Genomic DNA, 22,081 nt, shown 5'->3' on the forward strand with positions numbered 1-22,081 from the left:
CATGTGCATGTGCATGTGCAAGTGCATGTGCAGAGCAAGGTAGTTACTCAAATAGTGTAGGTTTAGAATGGTGGAGAATGGAGAGAGGGTGCCTTTCAATATTTGACTTTATCTCAAACATACTTCCAACATTTAGGGTCCACATAAGTAAATAATCAAACAAACATGAACATCACTCAACGTAACCAACAACAACAAAACACGTCAAATTATTCTTAGCCACAAGATATCCTGTTCTGTGCAATCGATTATTTTTAACTTCCTCTCATTAATCATCCAGGAAATGGCTCAGTATCAGTAAACACACAATACCAACCCAATCACTGTCATTCTCAACTGATCTCACTCAAACTTGAAACTCAGCCAAATACATCCATGTTGATGGTGCAGTGACCATGTTAGTAAACCTCTTTATTGAATGGGGGTGAGGATGTATCAGTTGTGCAAGCAGAACCTTTTGTTAAAAGCAGCATAATTTCCTCTTGCTCGATAAATTTAGGGGAAAGACAGATGCAAAGGCTCTAAAAAAAGTTTCATACAATCAACCATGCAAGGCTCATTGGGTCAATATCAGGAGAGACATTCTCCAACTTGGATTCCCGATCAGGGTAACACTCACTTGGATTCCCGATCAGGGTAACACTCACTTGGATTCCCGATCAGGGTAACACTCACTTGGATTCCCGATCAGGGTAACACTCACTTGGATTCCCGATCAGGGTAACACTCACTTGGATTCCCGATCAGGGTAACACTCACTTGGATTCCCGATCAGGGCAACACTCACTTGGATTCCCGATCAGGGCAACACTCACTTGGATTCCCGATCAGGGTAACACTCACTTGGATTCCCGATCAGGGTAACACTCACTTGGATTCCCGATCAGGGTAACACTCACTTGGATTCCCGATCAGGGTAACACTCACTTGGATTCCCGATCAGGGTAACACTCACTTGGATTCCCGATCAGGGTAACACTCACTTGGATTCCCGATCAGGGTAACACTCACTTGGATTCCCGATCAGGGTAACACTCACTTGGATTCCCGATCAGGTTAACACTCACTTGGATTCCCGATCAGGTTAACACTCACTTGGATTCCCGATCAGGGCAACACTCACTTGGATTCCCGATCAGGGCAACACTCACTTGGATTCCCGATCAGGGCAACACTCACTTGGATTCCCGATCAGGGCAACACTCACTTGGATTCCCGATCAGGGCAACACTCACTTGGATTCCCGATCAGGGCAACACTCACTTGGATTCCCGATCAGGGCAACACTCACTTGGATTCCCGATCAGGGCAACACTCACTTGGATTCCCGATCAGGGCAACACTCACTTGGATTCCCGATCAGGGCAACACTCACTTGGATTCCCGATCAGGGCAACACTCACTTGGATTCCCGATCAGGGCAACACTCACTTGGATTCCCGATCAGGGCAACACTCACTTGGATTCCCGATCAGGGCAACACTCACTTGGATTCCCGATCAGGGCAACACTCACTTGGATTCCCGATCAGGGCAACACTCACTTGGATTCCTGATCAGGGCAACACTCACTTGGATTCCCGATCAGGGCAACACTCACTTGGATTCCCGATCAGGGCAACACTCACTTGGATTCCCGATCAGGGCAACACTCACTTGGATTCCCGATCAGGGCAACGCTCACTTGCATTCCCGATCAGGGCAATGCTCTCTTTGATTCACAATCAAAGTAACGCTCTCTTTGATTCACAATCAAAGTAACGCTCTCTTCGATTCACAATCAAAGTAACGCTCTCTTTGATTCACAATCAAAGTAACGCTCTCTTTGATTCACAATCAAAGTAACGCTCTCTTTGATTCACAATCAAAGTAACGCTCTCTTTGATTCACAATCAAAGTAACGCTCTCTTTGATTCACAATCAAAGTAACGCTCTCTTTGATTCACAATCAAAGTAACGCTCTCTTTGATTCACAATCAAAGTAACGCTCTCTTTGATTCACAATCAAAGTAACGCTCTCTGATTCACAATCAAAGTAACGCTCTCTGATTCACAATCAAAGTAACGCTCTCTGATTCACAATCAAAGTAACGCTCTCTTTGATTCACAATCAAAGTAACGCTCTCTTTGATTCACAATCAAAGTAACGCTCTCTTTGATTCACAATCAAAGTAACGCTCTCTTTGATTCACAATCAAAGTAACGCTCTCTTTGATTCACAATCAAAGTAACCCTCTCTTTGATTCACAATCAAAGTAACGCTCTCTTTGATTCACAATCAAAGTAACGCTCTCTTTGATTCACAATCAAAGTAACGCTCTTTGATTCACAATCAAAGTAACGCTCTCTTTGATTCACAATCAAAGTAACGCTCTCTTTGATTCACAATCAAAGTAACGCTCTCTTTGATTCACAAAGTAAAGCTCTCTGATTTACAATCAAAGTAACGCTCTCTTTGATTCACAAAGTAACGCTCTCTTTGATTCACAAAGTAACGCTCTCTTTGATTCACAAAGTAACGCTCTCTTTGATTCACAATCAAAGTAACGCTCCCTTTGATTCACAATCAAAGTAACGCTCCCTTTGATTCACAATCAAAGTAACGCTCTCTTTGATTCACAATCAAAGTAACGCTCTCTTTGATTCACAATCAAAGTAACGCTCTCTTTGATTCACAATCAAAGTAACGCTCTCTTTGATTCACAATCAAAGTAACGCTCTCTTTGATTCACAATCAAAGTAACGCTCCCTTTGATTCACAATCAAAGTAACGCTCCCTTTGATTCACAATCAAAGTAACGCTCTCTTTGATTCACAATCAAAGTAACGCTCTCTTTGATTCACAATCAAAGTAACGCTCTCTTTGATTCACAATCAAAGAACTGCTCACCTTCACTCCTTCATTCCTCTTTTCTCCCGCCTCTGGAACAAACTCCCTCACTCCCTTCAATCCCACTCCACCCTCCAGGTCTTTAAAACAGCTGTTCACCACCATCTCTTATCTTCCCCCATCCAAAACCTTGATCTTTTCTACTCCCGCTAATTTCACCCCAATTCCACTTTTTTGAAATACCAACTTCTGTCCTGGAAGTCCTTGGTGTCCTTGTGTTTTATACTTCTCCCTCCCCCCCCCCCCCCTTCCCACGCCTCCTCCCGCCAAGCCCTCTCCCTTCCACACATCTCCCTGCTCTCAAATGTTGTGTTTGTGTGCTTCCCCTTCTCTCCCCATCTGGTCTTCCGCTCCCTCTTTTTATATATTTTGTTTGTCTGGTTGATTTGTTTGTGAAGTAAATGTCAGCTCTTTCACGAGCCTCGATTCAGTATACAAAAAAAAAGAGTAAAAAAAATAAGTAGCGCTCTCTTTGATTCACAATCAAAGTAATGCTCTCTTTGATTCACAAAGTAACGCTCTCTTTGATTCACAAAGTAACGCTCTCTTTGATTCACAAAGTAACGCTCTCTTTGATTCACAAAGTAACGCTCTCTTTGATTCACAAAGTAACGCTCTCTTTGATTCACAAAGTAACGCTCTCTTTGATTCACAAAGTAACGCTCTCTGATTCACAAAGTAACGCTCTCTGATTCACAAAGTAACGCTCTCTGATTCACAAAGTAACGCTCTCTTTGATTCACAATCAAAGTAACGCTCTCTTTGATTCACAATCAAAGTAACGCTCTCTTTGATTCACAATCAAAGTAACGCTCTCTTTGATTCACAATCAAAGTAACGCTCTCTTTGATTCACAATCAAAGTAACGCTCTCTTTGATTCACAATCAAAGTAACGCTCTCTTTGATTCACAATCAAAGTAACGCTCTCTTTGATTCACAATCAAAGTAACGCTCTCTTTGATTCACAATCAAAGTAACGCTCTCTTTGATTCACAATCAAAGTAACGCTCTCTTTGATTCACAATCAAAGTAACGCTCTCTTTGATTCACAATCAAAGTAACGCTCTCTTTGATTCACAATCAAAGTAACGCTCTCTTTGATTCACAATCAAAGTAACGCTCTCTTTGATTCACAATCAAAGTAACGCTCGCTTTGATTCACAATCAAAGTAACGCTCGCTTTGATTCACAATCAAAGTAACGCTAGCTTTGATTCACAATCAAAGTAACGCTCGCTTTGATTCACAAAGTAACGCTCTCTTGGATTCACAAAGTCACACTCACTTGGATTCCTGATCAAAGTAACACTCACTTGGATTCCCGATCAAAGTAACACTCACTTGGATTCCCGATCAAAGTAACACGCACTTGGATCCCCGATCAAAGTAACACTCACTTGGATCCCCGATCAAATTAACACTCACTTAGATTACTGATCAAAGTAACACTCACTTAGATTCCTGATCAAAGTGACACTCACTTGGATTCCCGATCAAAGTAACAATCCCAATCAAAGGTTAGGCGGTGGGATGAAGGAGGGTGGGGCGGCGAGACACAGAAGCAATGTAACCATTTTCAATGTGGAAACATCCACGTTAGTAAAATAATCGTTTAACTTATCATGCTCATCATTGCTTTATACAAAACAATTCACTCATTCAAACGGCCACACAAAGCATGGGTTTAATAATAATTTAATAAATCTCCCATTCTTCCAGGATTCCAACATCATTTAATTTTAGGTTTGTACTTCGATTTTAAATTTTGTTGGCTTCTCCTTACTCCTATCCAACTTCAAGCCTCATCCAACTGTACTCAACACTTCTCCATCCTACAATGTGCCTTCGTTAGTTTTCTCATTTAATCTCTACAAAAGTTAATAAAGACGGTCCCGGAGGAAGGTTGTTGTTACAGCAGATATTATGAAGGTCGAGCAGATGCATGCACACATGCACAGTAGAGAACTGAACAATATTCAAGCCTGACAACGTGTTGGCATCAAAAAACAAATCTTAGGGAAGGACGACCAAGTGTGAAGGCTGCTTTGAAAATTCAACCCATTTACAATGTAGGCAAAACTAGCAATCAGCAACTTACCTCTACGGGAACGCGAGAAGAACCGGGTGGCCATGGGTGGAGGCTTCGTCGGTGAGGTTACACCAGAGGGAGACAGGAAGATAGGACTAGAGCTGGAATCACGGGATGTTGATGCAGAGCGAAATATTCCGGGCAAGCTACGACGCCGAGAGGACCCCTTTTGATCAACAGGCGGTGCTGGCACGGGGCTCGGAGGAGATGCGAGCGCCTCGCCCTCAGTCATGGTAGGCACAAGTGTTGAGGCATGGCGACGTGGCAGGCTTGTACGTCGCAGGTTGGGAAATGGAAGGCTGCCCCGAGACTCGTCCCACTGTCAAAAAAAAATCACAAGATCTCAGTAAAGTATTTGTAAGTGTTTTCAAATTCATAATCTCCAATGAAGGGAGAGGTTGAGGGTAAAAATGGAAGAAAAAAAACAAAACAAAACAAAAACCACCAAATCTAAAATAACGTAGCCCACCATTTTTCAATGATCTTTTTCTACTTCTGCAAGAGCAAGGCTCATGGAATAGCAAGGTTAAATTGACAAAGGGGTGTAGTGGGGCAACAATTGGGTACAACCAGAACCAGCAAGAAACCGCCTTTAGAGGCCATTTTTCCCCACAGAGCAGGGGTTCGCCTTTTTCGGGCACTTTAGTCCCCTTTTTGAAGCAATGTTTTACAGCCGGATGCCCTTCCTGCCACCAACCCTGTTAGTCGCCTCTTGTGACACACAGGGAATTACCAGTGAACTGGTACTCAATTTGCCGACCTCAGAAGGATGACAAGCTGAGTCAACCCCCCAGAACCAGCAAGGGAATAAACATAAAGGAAATGAAGAGCCCAAGAGAGAAAGAAGGGGAAGAAGCACTGAAATCAGCAAGCAAGAGGGTTTGGCCGGGTTAGGATGGGTTCATGGGAGTCATAAAGATTGCGGGGTATGATACGATTTGGCGATGTACTGCCTGTCTGAAGCGCTGGAGGGAAGAGCAAGACAAAACATCCTGTGAAAGGTCACTCCATAGATGGGAGAAGCAAGGAATAAGAGTTGAGGTGTCCAGGCAGCTTCGAGTTTGTCAGTCTGCCTGCAACGTCAAAGCAGCAGATCTTGTGCTTTGGCCTCATCACGGGAGATTGCAATAATTCTGAGAGCCCTAGATCCCATATAATTCAGGAAATAATGAGGTGATGTTGGGGTGTCAGCCCACAGAGAAGAGCAGTACTCCATTGTAGACATAGGCATTGTAGACTGAGTAGTTCCGATTTACTAAAGACTTCGATCAATGGAGGATGCCCAGTCTGTGGCCGGCTTTGGAAGCCAGCTTTACTATGTGGTTGGCCCAGGGGAATTTGGCTGATGAGGTTGAGAAGTTAAAGCCAACAAACTTCTTCCAATAGATGATGATGGAAAAGACAAGTGGGTTAGTTTGACGACCCTTCGACAGGTTGAGACTGATATTTTTCAGGATTGAAGGACGTGTTCCATTTATCAGACCAGCCAGTCACTGATGGAACTCCCACCTCCCTTCTTCCTCCCATCAATATAAAAGTTAATACCGAGATGGAGGGGTATGGTCCATGGTAAATCATCAGATTTGGAAACAATCAAACTGATCATTGACACTCTGCTCAACCCCCTTCACCCACCAACACCCACGAGGGTTATGGGGATAATATCAACAATACCGGTACTTCACAAAATGAACAAACTTATTTAAAGCGGTATGCTGGTAAACCTTAGATTTTAAAACATCAAAACACAATTAATGCACCAAAATAGCAGGGGATGGAGGTAGTAAAGAAGAAGAAGCCTCTTCAATCCCCTCCCTTCCTCCTTCACTCAGAATAAAAACAGTTCCCCACAAAATCACCATAAGGGATAACGATGGCCTAAATATACCGACATTGCAGTGAAGGTCTGCCTTATTTGATCCTCAACAACTCCAGACAAGGTTTCTACATTAACTGCATTGGAAAATAGATCATAAAGTCAGGGTTCAGAATAATTCAAAGTCAAAGTTTCAAAAGTTGTAAAAGAGGCCGACTGTAAAAGCTGGTTGAAATGCAGCAATATATTTTTCAACAAGCTTTATTTATTTATTTATTTTGTGATCCAACGCTCAAAGAGGAGCCCATGGAGGTGGATGGGCCAATGATATTAGGATACCTCGGTATACATCTACTCGCATACATGCAATATTTCAAGAACGCAAGAAAACAAACGACGAAACCAACGCATTATGCAGAGTTCGAACCAGGGTCTCTGCATCATGAGACAAGTGCTCAGATGGGGGCATTGGACAGGTCAACACGTCAGACAATACAACATTCTGAACACATACACAACTGATTAACCCCATTTCGTTTTTCCCATCAATTTCATGCTCATAGTGGATCTTGTGCATACATCAATTGTACTACAAAGATGTTAGTAGACATCGGTGTACATTTTACACTAATTATAAGGACTAGGACGTGCCCGTACGTGGGTGCCCGTACGTGCGTGCAAACAACAACAACAACAAAAAACTTTGAAACCACGTGGCAGTAACGACCACAGAACCCCCCCCCCCTCTATTTACATGAAATGGTTTGGTCCATTCGCAACGACCACAGAACCCCCCCCCCCCCCTCTCTATTTACATGAAATGGTTTGGTCCATTCGCAAAGCCAAAGCGAACGGCGAACGGCTAAATCGCCATAGCTCGGTAACTACTTCTCCGATTAATTTCAAACCTTGAAAAGGCACATCCTCGGGTCCCCAGCAATATACCTGGCAAGTTTCAAGTATATCGGACTGGTAGTTGTCGAGAAACAGCGGTCACAGACACACACACACACACACACACACACACACACACACACACACACACACACACACACACACACACACACACACACACACACACACACACACACACACACACACACACACACACACACACACACACAGAGATTACTGGAATTATAGATAGACTAGAAGCCCACCACGAGGATCACCCTCCATGATGGAGACAGTCTGGCCGCATGAATCATGCCCTCGCAGCCCTCGCAAACATCTGTAGGCCTAGGCCTAGCTAGGCTAGGTTGTTTGATCTTGGGATTAGAATTAAAATTCAGATTAATTTTATTGAATGGATAGATTGGGATAGAATGCAGGACTTACCTACTGTAGGCTATATAGTCTAGACTTCTAGTCGACTGGACCAGGTACGTAGGTCCGACTGGCAGGTACGTACTGAAATCGGTGTACCTGGCTTAAATGAAGTCGGTGTAGTTGGCGGAAAACTGAAGTCGGTGTAGCTGGCGGAAACCTGAAGTCGGTGTAGCTGGTGCAAAAAAGAAGTCGGTGTAGCTGGCATAAATGATGAGCGGTTTCAAATTCAAAATCCGTTCTGTACAGTACTGTAGACGATGGACAAGCAAATGGGAAATGAAATTTGAACCCGTGTTCCCTGCATGAAAACGCTAAACAGGCCCACCCTGATTGGATGCAAAACAAATACCACAAAACTAACCGATTCGCCATCAAGGAGGTCAAGACACCTGAACACGACAGCCACGATGTTCAAACATGTATACAAACTCATCCAACTGGCTTTACTAATATTATCTCAAATGGGTTTAGAACATAGACAAAGCATTTCAAAAACGTTTGCGACATATGTCCAACTGTGTTGATACTATAAGATCACCCAACGACATATTCATTAGAGTTGGAATAACAGAGACCACCTCCACAGAAGTAGAGGATCCGATATGGTACTCTAATCATTTGGTCGGGTTGCACGAACTCCTCCAAACTAAACAAGTACAAAAAGTTTTAATTAAAACAAAAGCCGCGTCGATGTTACACAATGCCTAGATGCAGCTGTGCCTATAACGTCGATGTTATAGGCACAGGACATTCCTATTGATTCGATTACTTGATGTTATTTTTGTGCAAAGTGAAAATATATCTCGGCAATTTCCCGTGTGTGGCGACGAATTTTTAATATATCTCGGCATTTTCCCATCTGTTATTTCAGGCGGTGTATGACTGACCATGCCGCGATTTAAAAAAAATATATCTCGGCAATTTCCCGTGTGTGGCGACACGTGAACGAAGCTATGCTCCTCTCTCCACATTATTGTGACGACGTATAAATTAAATATTTCATCGTGACGATTGTCATCAAATGGACGAATTTTTAATATATCTCGGCATTTTCCCGTCTGTTATTTCGGGCGGTGTATGACTGACCATGCCGCGATTTAAAAAATAAATATCTCAATGGACTTGAAGTTACAGGCCTTTGAGAATTCATTTCGTTCTATAAAGGGCAACTTTCATGGGATTTTCTTCCTGTTTTTTTTCAACCGAGTCTAAAACTATGTTAGTGACTGTGAAAAATGAAATGATATATCGAATTTGATTTGAAATAAAACTGTGAGAGAGGAAGACACCACGGGCCTACAAAACAGGCCTCAAAGCTATGCGAGTTAATAAAATGGTGGATATTTGTTTATATGAAGCCTCTCCCAAAATGGGTGAAGCTATGGTTCCCAGAATGGGTGGAGCTTTGAGGTTTTGTCTTCTCTGCAAGAACAACAAGAAGAAGAAGAACAACAACAACAGCAGAGGGCACTCTATGAGCAGTGTCTGCGACGCGGCTAAAAAAAACAACTATTCAGACACAAAGATCCTCTTGAGACCTATTTCACAAATGCTTTCAGTCTTTGATAATCCATCAATAGCCCACCTCCAGGTTTTGTCACCCATGGGTTCCTGCAGGGCACACATGGTTCACCATCAACCCCCTTCTGGTGAAACTTGCAAAATCCAGAATGAATCACTGCTCACCTCCTCATCCAGTCCTCCTTTTTTCCACATGTGGAACCACCATCCACACTCTCTTCAATCTCATTCTTCCCTCCAGGTCTTCAAGGCAGCTGAACACCACCATCTCAGTTACCCAACTTGCACCCCAAGTTCAAGTTATTTTCAGTTTTTCCTTCCTGGGAGTTTGTGTTGTGTATCCACCTTGTCCACCCCATGCATCCTCCTTTACCCCTCATTTGTCCAACTTTCCCTCCATTTTGTCCCTCAACCCTGCTATTGGTATCTGTTTGAAGCAGAGATCAAGAACAAAGATCAGGCTTTAATGAACCAGGTTCTGCCAGCACCTTTCACAAGCATCGGGGATGGTCCCACCAGTGCGGATTTGCGCATGCGCAATAGTCTCAGACTGTAAAAGTGTCCTGCCCCACCCTCTCCCTCTCTACTGTTCCTTTTATATTGCATCCTGATGTGTTCAGTGTTCTAGCTCTTCCACAAGGCTGGACTTTGTATACAAAAAAAAAAGTTGAAAAGTAAACCTGGTGTCAAAATAGCTCATTTTAAGATGTTTAGCACTCCGCTTTTCCAAAATGCTGGTGGTTAAGGCCTTAAGAAGTCAACTGTTGACAGGAAACAAGGGGAAAGATGATGACCTACAGCTTTCTCATTGGAAGCTGATGAAGGAGCTGTGGCTCCCACGTCGATCGAAAGAATGGACGCGACAAAAAGCTTGAATTCATCTGAGCTGCTTTATTAGAATCAAACACTCAGGCACTCTGGGAAAAACGTTTTACGGTCGGCAATATATATCTATTCCGCCAGGGGGTTTGCCCAGGCCTGGCGCCAGGGGGCGTGGCCCCGCGGGCCGGCTGCGGCCTGGCAAGCCGAGGGCGAGCCTGCCCGGGCGTCCCGACCGAGGCCTGGCAAGTCGAGCGCGGGCCTGCCCGGGCGTCCTGGACGAGCCCGGCCTGGTGATCGCTCCGCGTCCTTGATAGGTGCAAGGCGATTGTGTAACCCCAGCGGCAGCCGCTACACACGTCCCCCCAGAATCGACTTGCACCGACAGGGTCAACTTGAGGGGGGTCCTGATGACCCGGCCGAAGCGACCCCTGGTGGGTCGTGGGAGGGGGTCCGGTGAGGTGGTGGGCGGTCGAGTGGGGGGCACCGTGGACGGGGGGCGGCCTCGCCGCGGCGGGAGGGCCACCCGTGGTGGGTGGTCGACGTCCACGTGCGCCGGCTTGAGGCGGTCCACTGCAATCCGGTCCGACCTGCCGCCGATGTCGATGACGAACGACTTGTCGTCCCGTCGCAGCACCCGGAAGGGCCCGTCGTACGGCGGCTGGAGTGGCCGCCGATGTGCGTCGTGACGCACAAAAACATACTCCGCGGTGCGGAGTGCTGGGGGGACGTAGGACTGGGGGTCACCGTGGTGGGATGTCGGCACGGGGGCAAACCGTCGGGCGGCCTCCTGGAGGTCCGAGCGCTGGCGAGCTGCGGACCAGGGGCTGGTAGCGTCGGGCACGAATTCGCCCGGGACGCGTAGCACCTGGCCATAGACCAGCTCGGCGGTGGATGCCTGGAGGTCCTCCTTGGGGGCCGTGCGAAGGCCCAAAAGGACCCACGGCAGCCGGTCGGCCCAACCGCCGTCTTGAAGGCCGGCCATGAGCGCGGCCTTCATGGAGCGGTGGAATCGCTCGCACAACCCGTTTGCTTGGGGGTGGTAGGCCGTAGTACGGTGGAGCTTGACCCCCAGGTTGCGGGCGACCGCGCCCCACAGCTCGGAGGTGAACTGTGGTCCGCGGTCTGACGAGATGTCCGCCGGTGCGCCGAAGCGGGCGACCCAGGTGGCGATGAAGGCCTGCGCCACGTCGGCGGTGGTGGTGGAGACGAGGGGAACGGCCTCCGGCCACCTGGTGGTCCTGTCCACCATGGTGAGCAGGTGTGTGAACCCTCGTGATGGGGGAAGGGGGCCCACCAGATCCACGTTGACGTGGTCGAAACGTCGTTCGGGCACGGTGAAAGGTGCCAGCGGGGCCTGGGTGTGTCGGTGGACCTTGGCCCGTTGGCAGGCGGTGCAGGCGCTGGTCCAATCGCGGACGTCCCGACGAAGGCCGTGCCAGACGAAACGCGCCGACACCAGCTTCTGGGAAGCTTTCCGGCCCGGGTGGGAAAGGCCGTGGAGGGAGGCGAAGATGCGGCGTTGCCAGGTGACGGGCACGATGGGGCGAGGCCGGCCTTGGGAGACGTCGCAGAGCAGGACAGTGTCCGCGCAGGGGATGTCGGCCAGGCGGAGGCCCGTGTCCGCCGCCCGGAGGGCTTGCACCGTGGTGTCGGTGGTTTGGTCCGCCGCCATGAGCGCAAAATCCACGCCCAGGTGGACCGCGTTCGCGCTGGCCCGGGAAAGACAGTCGGCCACGGCGTTGTTTTTGCCGGCGACGTGCCGGATGTCCGTGGTAAACTCCGACACGGCGGAGAGGTGGCGCTGTTGGCGGGCCGACCATGGCTCCGTGACCTTGGCCATGGCGTAAACCAACGGCTTGTGGTCGACGAACGCCGTGAAAGGTCGGCCCTCCAGGAGGTGGCGGAAATGGCGGACGGCCAGGTGTAGACCGAGGAGCTCCCGGTCAAACGTGCTGTATTTGAGCTCGTTCGGCCGGAGCTGCCGGCTGAAAAAAGCGAGTGGCTGCCAAACCCCGTTCACCCATTGCTCATGTACGGCGCCCACCGCGTAGTCGGAGGCATCCGTGGTGAGGGCGATGGGAGCGTTGAGCACCGGGTGAGCGAGCAGTGTTGCGTCGGCGAGGGCCCGCTTTGAGCTTTGGAAGGCCGCATCCATTGCTGCGGACCAGGCGATGTCGTGCTTGGCCGGCTTGCCCCGGAGGGCTTCGTAGAGGGGCCGCATGAGTTGAGCAGCGCGGGGCACGAAGCGGTGATAAAAATTCACCATTCCCAGGAATTCCTGCAGGGCCTTTATGGTGCGGGGACGCGGGAAAGTGGTGATGGCCTCGACCTTGGTTGGCAGCGGCACAGCCCCGTTCTTGGTGATGTGGTGGCCCAAAAAATCAACGGCCGTCGTGCCGAAGTGGCATTTGGCCGGGTTGACGATGAGGCCGTGCTCGCTGAGGCGCCCGAACAGTGTTCGGAGGTGGAGGAGGTGCTCGGCCCGGGACGTGCTGGCGACGAGGATGTCGTCCAGGTAAACGAAAAGGAACGGCAGGTCACGCAGCACGCCGTCCATCAAGCGCTGGAACGCCTGAGCCGCGTTCTTGAGACCAAACGGCATCCGCAAGAACTCGAATAAGCCGAACGGCGTGATGACTGCCGTTTTAGGGACGTCGGCCGCCCTGACAGGTACCTGGTGATATCCCCGTATGAGATCAATTTTTGAAAAAATGACCCGTCCCGCCAGACGGGCGGAGAAGTCTTGGATATGCGGGATCGGGTACCTGTCGGGTGTTGTAGCGTCATTAAGACGGCGGTAGTCGCCACACGGGCGCCATCCACCCCCCGGCTTTGGCACGATGTGCAGTGGCGAGGCCCACGCGCTATCGGAGCGCCGCACGATGCCGAGGTGCTCCAACGCGTCGAATTCGGCCTTCGCAACGGCAAGCTTGGCTGGGTCGAGGCGGCGGGCCCTGGCGTAGACCGGCGGGCCCGTGGTTGGTATGTGGTGCTCGATCCCATGCCGTACTGCGACGGCCGAAAACGTCGGCCGCGTGAGGGCCGGGAACTCCGCGAGCAGGCGAGCAAACTCGTTCGCCGCCGGGACGGTGCATGCCAGCTCGGTCGGCGCGGAGCTGCTCAATGTGCATACCAGGGAGCTGAAGGTTTCAGCGTTGATTAAACGACGCCGTTGGACGTCCACCAGCAGTCCGTGTGCGCAGAGGAAGTCGGCGCCGAGCAGAGCCATGGGCACGTTGGCGGTTACAAACGTCCAAGCGAAGCGTTGGCCGCCGAAGCAGAGGGTGACGTTGCGCGGGCCGAAGGTGCGGATAGTCGATCCGTTGGCCGCAACCAAGGAGGGGCCGCAAACCGCGGATTGCCTGTCCTGGTCAGAGGCGGGCATGACGCTCACTTGGGCGCCGGTGTCGCACAGGAAGCGCCGTCCGGACGCTTTATCCGTGATGAACAGTAAGTTGCCCGTGTGACTGTGGCCGGCGTTCATGGCAGGTAATGAACGCCGGCCTGGCCGTTTCCCGACCCGCCGAAGGTGCACGGGGGTCGGCATGTCCGGGCCTTCTGTCCGAACCTGGCATGATAGGAACACCACGCTTGGTCGGGTGGAGGCTTCGGACGTCGTGCTGAACGTGGTCGGCTCGGTATAGCGGCCGCCAATTGCGTCGGCAGTTCGGCCGTCGAACGCGCCGGGTGCTCGGGCGCCATGGATGGTGCATCAGGCGGCGGCGGGTCCCATGTCGCCGCTGCGATGCGCTGTCCCGCGGCGGAGATTTTGTCGGCTTCTCTGGCAAGGGCCCGGGGATCTGTGATCGTCGTGCTTGCCAGGGCGAGGCGTACCGGGTTAGGCAGCTGACGGAGGAACAGCTCCCGGAACAGGAATGCCGGAGAGTGCTCGCCGAGCAGCGAAAGCATGTAGTCCATTCGCTCGGAAGGGCGCGTGTCGCCGAGCTCCGGCAAATCGAGCAGGCGCCGTGCGCGTTCCGCCGCTGGGAGGGCGAAAGCATCGAGGAGAAGCTTCTTAATCGCGCCGTATTTGTCCGCGGCTGGCGGTCTCTCGAGGAGGCTCAGGGCGCGGGCTGCGGTGGCTGAACCGAGCGCAGCGACCACGTGGTGGAAGCGGGTGTCGTCCGCCGTGATGCCTCGCAGGGCGAACAGGGACTCCGCTTGTGCGAACCAAACCGCCGCGTGAGCCTCCCAGAAGGTAGGCAGTTTAAGGGCGACTGCCGTGTCCATGTCGATAGGTCACCAATGAAGGAGCTGTGGCTCCCACGTCGATCGAAAGAATGGACGCGACAAAAAGCTTGAATTCATCTGAGCTGCTTTATTAGAATCAAACACTCAGGCACTCTGGGAAAAACGTTTTACGGTCGGCAATATATATCTATTCCGCCAGGGGGTTTGCCCAGGCCTGGCGCCAGGGGGCGTGGCCCCGCGGGCCGGCTGCGGCCTGGCAAGCCGAGGGCGAGCCTGCCCGGGCGTCCCGACCGAGGCCTGGCAAGTCGAGCGCGGGCCTGCCCGGGCGTCCTGGACGAGCCCGGCCTGGTGATCGCTCCGCGTCCTTGATAGGTGCAAGGCGATTGTGTAACCCCAGCGGCAGCCGCTACACTGAGACGTTTTTTTTGCTTTCTCCACCAGTTCAAACTCGATTACAATCAAATTGTTCCATCTGTTCTCGAGTTCTTCTTCACATCTCTACCTGTATCTGTACTGCTTTGGAACGTGTAACCTCACTTACCTTCAATCAGGCTCTCAAGGCCGCCGCCACCAATCATGTCGTTTCAAATCACATCTCGATTCCAAAATCTTTTCGTCTTGCTAACCAGACTTTTCTCACCACTTACCAAACTATACAATCCGCTAAACCAGGGGAAATTGCTCCATTAACAGCAACTTCCTTTTTCCAAACAATGCATAACACAGCTTCCCCTTGTGCTTTGATACAGACAAGCGGAAAGGGAAACAAAAACATGAAAACAAAAACATGAAAACAAAAACAAGAAAACAAAAACACCATCAAAGGCTTTCATAGTCTCTTTTCAATTGCCGAGGCAATGGACACTATTGATAACAGGTTAGCTGGTTATAGTTCACAGGTTTGCTGTATATTGTTAACAGGTTAGCTGGTTATTGTTCACAGGTTAGCCGGTTATTATTCACAGGTTAGCTGGTTATTGTTCACAGGTTAGCTATTTATTCTTCACTGGTTATAGTTCACAGGTTGTTGTTCACAGGTTGTTGTTCACAGGTTAGCTGTTTATTGTTCACAGGTTAGCTGTTTATTGTTCACAGGTTAGCTGTTTATTGTTCACAGGTTAGCTGTTTATTGTTCACAGGTTAGCTGTTTATTGTTCACAGGTTAGCTGTTTATTGTTCACAGGTTAGCTGTTTATTGTTCACAGGTTAGCTGTTTATTGTTCACAGGTTAGCTGTTTATTGTTCACAGGTTTGCTGTTTATTGTTCACAGGTTTGCTGTTCATTGTTAACAGGTTAGCTGGTTATTGTTAACAGGTTAGCTGGTTATTGTTAACAGGTTAGCTGGTTATTGTTCACAGGTTAGCAGTTTATTGTTAACAGGTTAGCTGTTTATTGTTCACAGGTTAGCTGTTTATTGTTCACAGGTTAGCTGTTTATTGTTCACAGGTTAGCTGTTTATTGTTCACAGGTTAGCAGTTTATTGTTAACAGGTTAGCTGTTTATTGTTCACAGGTTAGCTGTTTATTGTTCACAGGTTAGCTGGTTATTGTTAACAGGTTAGCTGGTTATTGTTCACAGGTTAGCAGTTTATTGTTAACAGGTTAGCTGTTTATTGTTCACAAGTTAGCTGTTTATTGTTCACAAGTTAGCTGTTTATTGTTCACAGGTTAGCTGTTTTGGAAGACAAACGAAGGGTTTGTTTTTATTTCCCCATAAAATATATCATGGCATCCTGCCACCCGAGCCCACATTATTAACCAATGCCCTTCACTATGACCTGGAGGCCGCAATGAGACAGTGCAGGTTTGTCAAGGTATGTGTTTGAATTGGGTTTAAAGAAACCCTGATTATCAACTGCAATATTTTGGGTCACCCATGGGTTTAATTTTGTATGCGGTATTTGGAATAAACAAGTTGAAAGTATTTACCTCTGCTTTAATGAGCTTTTTTTGTGTACAAATGATTGAAGCTCATGCCGGAATTAAATGACAGAGGGTATTAATTATTATTATTATTTTGTATGCAGCTTGTGGCTTCTGGTTGAATCATTGATGGGTACACTGCTGTGTCGCTGATGCAGTGCCCCCTGATTTCTGTAAGCTAGTACTCATTTTGTCGACCTCGGAAGGATGAGAGGCTGAGTCAGCCTATCTAGTGTTATGCAACGGCACGACAGGGGCTCAAACTTAAGACCCTAAGATCTTAAGTCAGCCATCTTAACAGTTGAGCCAAACACTAGGCTACAGAGGGTAACAAGAAAGAGAAATCAGATTGCAGACCCTCACCAGAACGTGCTTTTTAAGGCTTTTGTGTTAAAACAAATATGGCGGCCGAACCACGTGACCGATGACATAATTTCCTCTCCACCAATTTATCCCGAGATGATGCTCAAGAAATTTCATCTCGATTGGATGAAGTTTTGTACTTGTCGAATTATGACGTCGTCATGGAGGCACCTATGACATCATCATTAACATATGTTATTCCCCATGTAGAGTTCTTTACAATGAGCCATGTTTAAATTTTTTCTATGCCGTCCGTGCTTTAGGAGATATAGAGGTGCAACGTTTTTCGGTTTTTCCCAAGATGGCGGCCATGCCACGTGACCTATGACATGTTTAAAACAACTGCAGGTGGAGTTGCACCTAAGGTAAAAATTTCCTGTCAATCTGACCAACGGTTGCAGAGAAAATCATATTTATTCTGTGCGGACAAACAGACAAACAAACAAACGGACTCAAATGCAATACCCTCTCCTCTTGTGAGGGTAAAAACGTAACAGTGAAAGTGAGGAAGGAGTGGGTGGGCACAAGTAGACAACAAGCAAGGTAATTCAAAAAATAAAATAAAAAATATATAGATGCAGGATGGGAGAAAACAGTAATCTGCAAGTGATATAATTGGGTTAATGGGGGTAAAAAAAGATTGCGGGTTGGAATGGTGGATGACAAGATGGCGGTGCACCGTTTGTTTGAAGTGCTGGAAAGAAGAGTGCAATACAACCACTGCAAGTGAAAGCAGTTACACAAACGGGAAAAAAGAGGAATAAAAGAGGTGGATGTAGGTGGAAAGCCTGGAGTTAATGGAAGAATGTGTACGTTCTGGAGGAGTTGGAGAGGCTCATATCGGACGGAGACATAGACAGACCAGAGGCATGCCCCGTTGGTCAGGATCCATGTGGCAATAGACTGAGCGTTGCATGATCCCTGGTCGCACAGCGGTGGAGCTCTTTACAGTTGATCACGAGACAAATGGTGTCTTTGCAACAACCTTCTGGAGCCAAAGAATATGGGGATCGGAAATGGCTTGCTTTCGTGCGATGGTTTTGGCAATGAACCGCCTATAGAGGCCATTTTTCCCCGCAGAGCAGGGGTTGGCCTTTTTCGGGCACCGTGGTCCCCTTTTTGAAGCAATGTTTTATGGCCGGGGCCCTTCCTGCCACCAACTCTGTTAGGCGCCTCTTGCGTCGTATTTCTTCCTGTTTCGTAATTTCTTCATATTCCTTGGGAGTCGCACATTACCAGTGAACTGGTACTCAATTTGCCGACCTCGGAAGGATGACAGGCTGAGTCAACCCCCTGTAATTCAGCGATCGACCGGGATTCGAACCCAGGATCCGAGGATCCCAAGCTGGCACCCTGATCGCTAAGGTAACACCAGGATTCTAATCCAGGATCCTAGGATCCCAAACCGGCACCCTAACCGCTAAGCCAACACCAGGATTCGAACCCAGGATCTGAGGATCCCAAGCCGGCACCATAACTGCTAAAGCCCCTGTCACACCATGACGATTTAGCCAGCGTATCAAAATTGAGTGCTGGTGTGAGTCATACGCTGGCATACGTCGACAAATTTTGTGCATGCACGAAATTTGTCGACGAGCTCGGCGCACTACGACGTATGCCAGCGTGCTTCAGCGTGCTCTTAACGTAGCCAAATTTTTCATACGTTGGCATACGCTGGCTAAAACGTCAAGGTGTGACAGCGGCTTAAGCTAACACTAGGATTCTAACTCAGGATCCGAGGATCGCAAGCCGGCACCCTAACCGCTAATCTTACACTAGGATTCGAACCCAGGATCTGAGGATCCCAAGCCGGCACCCTAACCGCTAAGGCAACACTAGGATTCGAACCCAGGATCTGAGGATCCAAAGCCGGCACCCTAACCGCTAAGGCAACACTAGGATTCGAACCCAGGATCTGAGGATCCCAAGCCGGCACCCTAACCGCTAAGCCAACACCAGGCTGGTTTCGGCAACGAATCGACATAACAGATTACAGGCAGTGCTGTAGTTTGATTGTACCATTACAAAGACAAAGAAGCTTACCAAAACAAGGCAATAGTGTCCCAACTTGGAGATTATTGACAACATTAGTGTGACAAGTGTAGATTGTGCAAGAGCCATCATCACCCTATACCCATGCACTCCAAGATACAAACACTCGATGGCGTCTAGCTTCACCCTTCGATATCCCAAACCCATTGCTTAAGATCCCATTAGCCCTATGACATAAACATTGCTGGGAGATTGCACACAACTCCAGAAGCGAGAAAAACGAACCACGGACGAGGGGCTCAACCCAGGGCTGTCCATGCCACCATCCAGCACGTGACACGGGGGTCCGCGGTCCTGCCAAGCACGTGCAAAGCAATTTTCAATAAATAAATAAACAATTAAAACTTCTGAAAAAAAAAAAAATTAAAATACGTTTATACATATAAATAATAAAAAGGAAAGCAGCGAGTTGTTCATGCACAGGTGATGATCGAGCGAGCACAAGCTACCTGCGGTGTTCGTCTCCACGTGTAAGTCGTGCTTGGACTATGACGGGAGGGCTCGGCACGACTTGCACGTGGAAACGGCACACAAGTTGCTCGTCACGCATCGGGGCTATGGACCGACACACGTTCATAGATCCTTGGTGTCCATACGACGCAAGGGCGCAATTTACGAACCAAAACATCCCTTAATTACCTTCAATTGGCTTCATCGTTACTCCTCGAAGCTCCCATTGGTGCCCACATCTCACCTTCATCTGCAGTCTGAGTAAGGGCCTCCGCCTCTTCTTCTTCTTCTTCTCTTCTCCATCACCCTCCTTGGCCCTCCTCTCTTGGGGTGCCTGCGCTCTGTTGGCACCGCCGTCCATGGCAGCGCTGCAAGGTCATACCCGTCCGTCTCAACACCTCGATCGCCTCCCTCCTGCAATGGAGATATTCGACCTTTGGCTTAGCCACTGCGTGGACCCCGCGGTGATGCTACCGAAAGCCTCATGCCGACCCTGAGCCGCCGCCGCCGGACGGACTCGACGTTCTTTGGAACACCCGATTTGCCTGCAGAGGACTTGTTTAAAGGTCTGCGCCGGCCACGCCCACGGCCTCAAGCCCCGCCCTCTCGGCACCACCCCTCGCAGCGACATTACATACACAAGGGCAAAGCCTGCCGGGCATTTTCGCGGATTTACAAACTTTATATTCACGTCCCACGTGTCGTATCTTATTCATCGCGGTTTCCATGGAGTGACACGAATAGGACTGCACGTACAAAAATATAGTCAAGAAAGCAGTTAAGAATGTGACGTCCTCCTTTTCTTTAAAGACTTAATGCAACATAAAGCCGGTTGTCCTGCATTCATTCAACCTCGCACTCTATTTTGAGGAGGCTGTGGACCGGTTCAGTGAAATGAATTGACTAATGAATTGCTCGCCGAGCCACGTGGTGCCCACACCCCGCGCTTTGGCACGTTTCGTGAACATGTCGCGCGCCCGCCCTGGATGACACGGCTACGCTCCGCCCCTATATTCCGTGAGCCAATGAGGGCTTAGCCTGGAACCCGTGTGTTCCAAGCATAAGCAACGACAGCGCAAGCCGCGTCACGACTGCGGGAGTGACGCAACGGCCCACGGATTGACGTCACCGTATTACTAAGCCGGATATATAGTGACGTCATCGTTGCGGTGACACCGGCTCGTGCTCCGCTCGGTACTGTGATCTTGTGCACGGTCGACGTGTCGTACTCGGACCTGGAACCCTGAACTCCATCCCATGGAATTATTTATGGAAACTGATTGTCAAAACCAGAATGAATTGCTGAACGATTTGAGAAATCGCGCGACAGTTTGAACACCTTGAACTTGCATCATTTTCATTGGAGTGATGGTGATGCGAAAATGGCATCAATAATTAACATACAATTCGTGCACACATGACGTCGACTCATGTTTTCTTTACTGCTGTCCAAATGCAAAGATGCTTGGTCCATGGGAATGCCATATATCATGGCTTGCTCGACCTTTATGGGGACGTTCAGTGGAACTCGGGTTTCGTTTCTGCACACGTGCCTGGTTCACGCTGCATTCTGATTCCCCTACACCCCTTCACTGATTCCCCTACACCCCTTCACTGATTCCCCTACACCCCTTCACTGATTTCCCCCTACATCCCTTCCCTGATTCCCCTACACCCCTTCACTGATTCCCCCAACACCCCTTCACTGATTCCCCTAACCCCCTTCACTGATTCCCCAACACCTCTTCACTGATTTCCCTACACCCCTTCACTGATTCCCCCAACACCCCTTCACTGATTCCCCCTACACCTCTTCACTGATTTCCCCCTACTCACCTTCACTGATTCCCCCAACACCTCTTCACTGATTCCCCCAACACCTCTTCACTGATTCCCCCAACACCTCTTCACTGATTTCCCCAACACCCCTTCACTGATTCCCCCAACACCTCTTCACTGATTTCCCCCTACTCACCTTCACTGATTCCCCCAACACCTTTTCACTGATTTCCCCCAACACCTCTTCACTGATTTCCCCCTACTCACCTTCACCGATTCTCCCTACACCTCTTCCCTGATTCCCCCTACTCACCTTCACTGATTCCCCCTACACACCTTCACTGATTCCCCCTACACCTCTTCCCTGATTTCCCCCTACTCACCTTCACTGATTCCCCCAACACCTCTTCCCTGATTCCCCCTACACCCCTTCACTGATTTCCCCCTACTCACCTTCATTGATTCCCCCAACACCTCTTCCCTGATTCCCCCAACACTTCTTCACTGATTCCCCCAACACCCCTGCACTGATTCCCCCAACACCTCTTCACTGATTTCCCCCTACACCTCTTCACTGATTCCCCCAAAACCTTTTCACTGATTCCCCCAACACCTCTTCCCTGATTCCCCCAAAACCTTTTCACTGATTCCCCCAACACCTCTTCCCTGATTCCCCCAACACCCCTTCACTGATTCCCCCAACACCTCTTCACTGATTTCCCCCTACTCACCTTCACTGATTCCCCCAACACCCTTCACTGATTCCCCCAACACCTCTTCCCTGATTCCCCCTACTCACCTTCCCTGATTCCCCCTACTCACCTTCACTGATTCCCCCTACACACCTTCACTGATTC

At 49.0% G+C, this 22,081-nt stretch overlaps 1 protein-coding gene across 3 annotated transcripts in view; it reads right to left on the bottom strand.

Annotated features, from left to right (window-relative positions):
- Positions 1-20,045, bottom strand: part of LOC137431290 (5'-AMP-activated protein kinase subunit gamma-2) — a 166,775-nt gene extending 146,730 nt beyond the window's left edge. The window contains exons 1-3 of one of the 3 annotated variants that reach the window (XM_068122453.2): positions 19,690-20,045; positions 19,221-19,289; positions 4,988-5,297 (exon numbers count right to left, since the gene is read on the bottom strand). In XM_068122453.2, the coding sequence (XP_067978554.2) occupies positions 4,988-5,297; positions 19,221-19,289; positions 19,690-19,806 (496 nt within the window). In that variant the 5' untranslated portion in view covers positions 19,807-20,045. Of the gene's footprint in view, positions 1-4,987; positions 5,298-19,220; positions 19,290-19,634 lie in introns of all 3 variants that reach the window. The other 2 variants (XM_068122455.2, XM_068122454.2) reach the window with 2 other exon arrangements.
- Positions 20,046-22,081: the final 2,036 nt, after the last annotated feature.

Source organism: Myxine glutinosa, chromosome 7, assembly GCF_964187855.1.
Source record: "Myxine glutinosa chromosome 7, kmMyxGlut1.1, whole genome shotgun sequence".
NCBI lineage: Eukaryota > Metazoa > Chordata > Myxini > Myxiniformes > Myxinidae > Myxine > Myxine glutinosa.